General features: G+C 60.0%; 1 protein-coding gene across 1 annotated transcript in view; it reads left to right on the top strand.

Moving 5' to 3' along the window:
• The first annotated feature begins 3,156 nt into the window (after positions 1–3,156).
• Positions 3,157–3,371, top strand: part of LOC101653944 (neutrophil elastase) — a 9,677-nt gene continuing 9,462 nt past the window's right edge. The window contains exon 1 of the mRNA XM_030888268.1: positions 3,157–3,223. Within this exon, the coding sequence (XP_030744128.1) occupies positions 3,157–3,223 (67 nt within the window). The remainder of the gene's footprint in view (positions 3,224–3,371) is intronic.

Raw genomic sequence — 3,371 nt, 5'->3', positions numbered from 1 at the left:
GGTCTCATGGCCGCACCTGACACAGGGGGACCCAGACCACCTGGTCTCATGGCCGCACCTGACACAGGGGCACCCAGACCACCTGGTCTCATGGCCAGGTCTGCCAAGGTCACACCCTTGTAGGTTTGTGTCCCAGTCCCAGACCCCCAATGTGTTTTTAAGACTTGCTATTATTGTGACAAAATATAATTATTCTGATTTTCAAAATGACACTCACTACTTTGCTCCATTCACGTTACGGGCAGCCCCCCTGCCCCTCCCTAATTCTGGGACTTTCTCCCACAACAACGCGGAAGGCGCTTAGCTGGTGGCCCTGCGGTGTGGCACTCGGCTGCTCTCTGAAGGGGGGACACAGGGGGACTCAGACCACCTGGGCGGCTGGGAAGGTGGTCGCCTGGGGCAGTATCTAGGACCATTCTGAGCAGTCACAGAGAAGCACTGCGAGGAAAACTGGGCTCCTGGCCCCGCCCCCTGCTCGCTCCTCCTCCTGGGATTGGTGGGTGTGTTTACTGACAGCGCTACATTGTTACCAACCAAGACGTGCGGTTGCCAGGATGGGATTCAGTCTTGCCCAGGCTGTGGGTTTGGACGGGCACTCCGTGTCTTGTGGGATGGCTACCCTGCCCTAAAACGCCTTGTGTCCATGCCCACCCCAAATCTACCCCTCCCCCTGGTTCCCTGAACCCCCAGACGGCCTGTCTCCAGCTCACTGTCATCTGCTGTCATGAGGGCTGCGGGTGCACATGGGTGTCTGGGGGCCCTGGGCGGGGCTCGGGTGGGAGTGGGCCCGGTGACGGACTCTGTGGGCCGGAGAGTCCCCACAGGGAGGCCAGCGATGGGGGTTGTCCTGTCTGCTTTGTTGGAGAGGAGAGAGCCAGAGATGCACAGAGAGAGAGACAGAAGGAGAGACCAAGAGAGGTGGGCAGAGACAGAGAGAGGCTAAGAGGTGGAGAGAGACAAGAGGAGACAGAGAGAGGAGGAAATAGAGACATCGAGCGAGAGGCAAGGAGAAAGAGCGAGAAAGAGATACAGAGATGGAGAGAGACAAAGAGACAGAGACCAGGGGAGCAGAGAGCGTTAGAGAGACAAGGAGACACAGAGAAAGAAGCAGAGGTGGAGAAAGACAGAGAGAGAGGGGAGACAGAATTGGAAAGAGACAGGCAGAGAGCTGGAGAGATGAGGAGACCGAGAGAGAGATGGCGACAGGGAGGCAGAAAGAGATGGGGAGAGAGAGAGATAAGGAGATTGACAGAGATGGAGAGAGACAGAGACAAAACAATCAAGACCTGAGGATGATGGAGCGAGACAGAGCGGGGAGGCAGCGACAAGGCCCTTGGGAGCCCCTTGCTCTCTCCTGCTGGGGCTGGTGGCCAGCACGGGCCAGCGTGGGCCAGGTCCCCCCAGCCGTTACCACTTGGGACACTCACGGTTGGAGCAGGAAGCCACAGCTTCCAGTCCTGCTTCCCCTCCAACGCCAGCCCGACCCTCCCCCACCCCCCCCCCCCGCCATGGGGCTCCAGGGACCCCATCACAGCCCTGCCAGGCTCCCAGCCCCAGGTCCACCTGCCTAGCTGTCCCCACCGGCCAAACTCCAAGGAAGATGGTCACCGCTGAAAACATGAGCAAAGGTCCTGCAGAGAAGCCGAGCGGTCCCCTGCGGTTCTGACGCCAGGGGAAGGGGCGGTGTGTGTGGGGGGCCCTGAGCCAACAGGAGTGACCTGACCAGGACAAAGGAGGACGCAGCCACCGTGTGAAGAATGTCTCTGTGTCACTGGCCCGAGTGTCTAGAAAGGGGGTGTCACCCTGCCTGCATCCACCCCAATAAAGTAAAATGTCCACGTCAAAACACACTCCCTCCACAGACACAGCCTCGCTCACCGGCCACCTTCAAAGGTGTCCAGGCCCCAAGAGAAAGGCCAAGGGCTGGTCCTGAGCAGAGAAGGACAGGAGGGGCTCCGTGTGTCAGCCTTCATGCCCTGGCTTCCATCTCTGGCCCCCACTTAGGGGCCTGGGGTAAGGGGAAGAGAGGGGGACTCAGCTGGCAGGTCCGGCAGTTGCAGCTCACTGCCGCTCGGAGGGAGACAGGTCCAGTAGGCTGCTCCCTCATCATGACCCAGGGATCATGTCTGCCCTGGTCCACGGACTCACCCCAGTGGGCACCCACTCGACAGCACTCAGCAACAGGGTTGGGGCGGGGGAAGTGGGGAGGGGAAGGACCCCAAGAATTCTTCAGACTATTGTAAGCGGGAAATAATTTCATTTCAACTGAAAGTTGGAAAAAACAAACAAACCCAGGTGTCCCCCTCCCACCCCGCGGCCCCCACTGTGTTCCCTGTTGCATGATCAGTTGCAAGCTTTTGCAGGGAAAGTTGGCTGGTTCCGTGACTCAGAATTGACTGGACAGCTACAAAGAAGTGCCACCTCCTTTAGTACGTCCACCTCCTGTGGCTGGCCGGCTTCTCTGGAACCTCCTCAGGCTGGGGGTCCTGGGCGCCATGTGTGCTGACTTCCCGCCTGACCTCCACACCCTCTATACCAGTTGCACCCCCTCCCCAGCTGTTAACAGCCACAAAGGTTCCAGATGTCACCCACTGCCCCCTGGAGACAGACTAGTGCTATCCCTCCCCACCACCGCCACCCCCCCCCCCGTGAGAAGGAGTCAGCAACCCCCAGACTCCAGCGGGTCCGGAGTCTGTTCTGTGGGATCCCCATGGGGGGGCTGAGGTGGCGCGCGGGCTCTGTGCCCTGCCCCCAGCTGTCTTGATTGCTGCCACTGTCCAGGTGCACTTACTGGACCCTCAGCCAGGAAAGGCTTTGTGGTGACCACAGGTACCTCTCTGACGTGTGTGTGGGTCTCTGTGGGGCACTGGGCACTCTGGGTCTGTGGTCACGCTGCCGCTGTCCAGAAACCCCCCAGGTGGGCAGGCTTCAGCTCCTTAGGATCCATGGACACCTGAGACTCCGAGCCCAGAGTGCCCCCCTCCTCTCTTCAGTGCACTCCCCCCCTCAGCTCTTGGGTCATCCTTGCCCCCTGAGGTGGAAAGGGGAAGTGGGGCCCGCTGGCCTTGCCACAAGCAGACTCTAAGGACCGCCCACCTTGAGTTATAAGAAAGGCCTGTGGGCAGAGGGATGAAGGCCCAGAACCCACTCGTGACCATGACCCGTGACCACCAGCCCTCCAGCCCTGCCCTGTGCTCTCTCCTGCTGGCCATTCTACTGGGCGGTGAGTGGACATCACCTACCTGGGCCTTCAGGGGTGTCCTCCCACCCTCTGTCCAGTCCAGCACCCATGGGACAGGAGGGGCAGGTGTCTTAGCTATCTAGCACAGGGTGACCAGCAGGAACTTATGTCAGCTCTGGAGCTGGCTATT

This window comes from Echinops telfairi, unplaced genomic scaffold, assembly GCF_000313985.2.
Source record: "Echinops telfairi isolate 266 unplaced genomic scaffold, ASM31398v2 ScPeMD7_7459;HRSCAF=8497, whole genome shotgun sequence".
NCBI classification, from domain to species: domain Eukaryota; kingdom Metazoa; phylum Chordata; class Mammalia; order Afrosoricida; family Tenrecidae; genus Echinops; species Echinops telfairi.
Note: the sequence above shows the minus strand (reverse complement) of the source record. Positions and strands in the feature narration are given on the sequence as shown.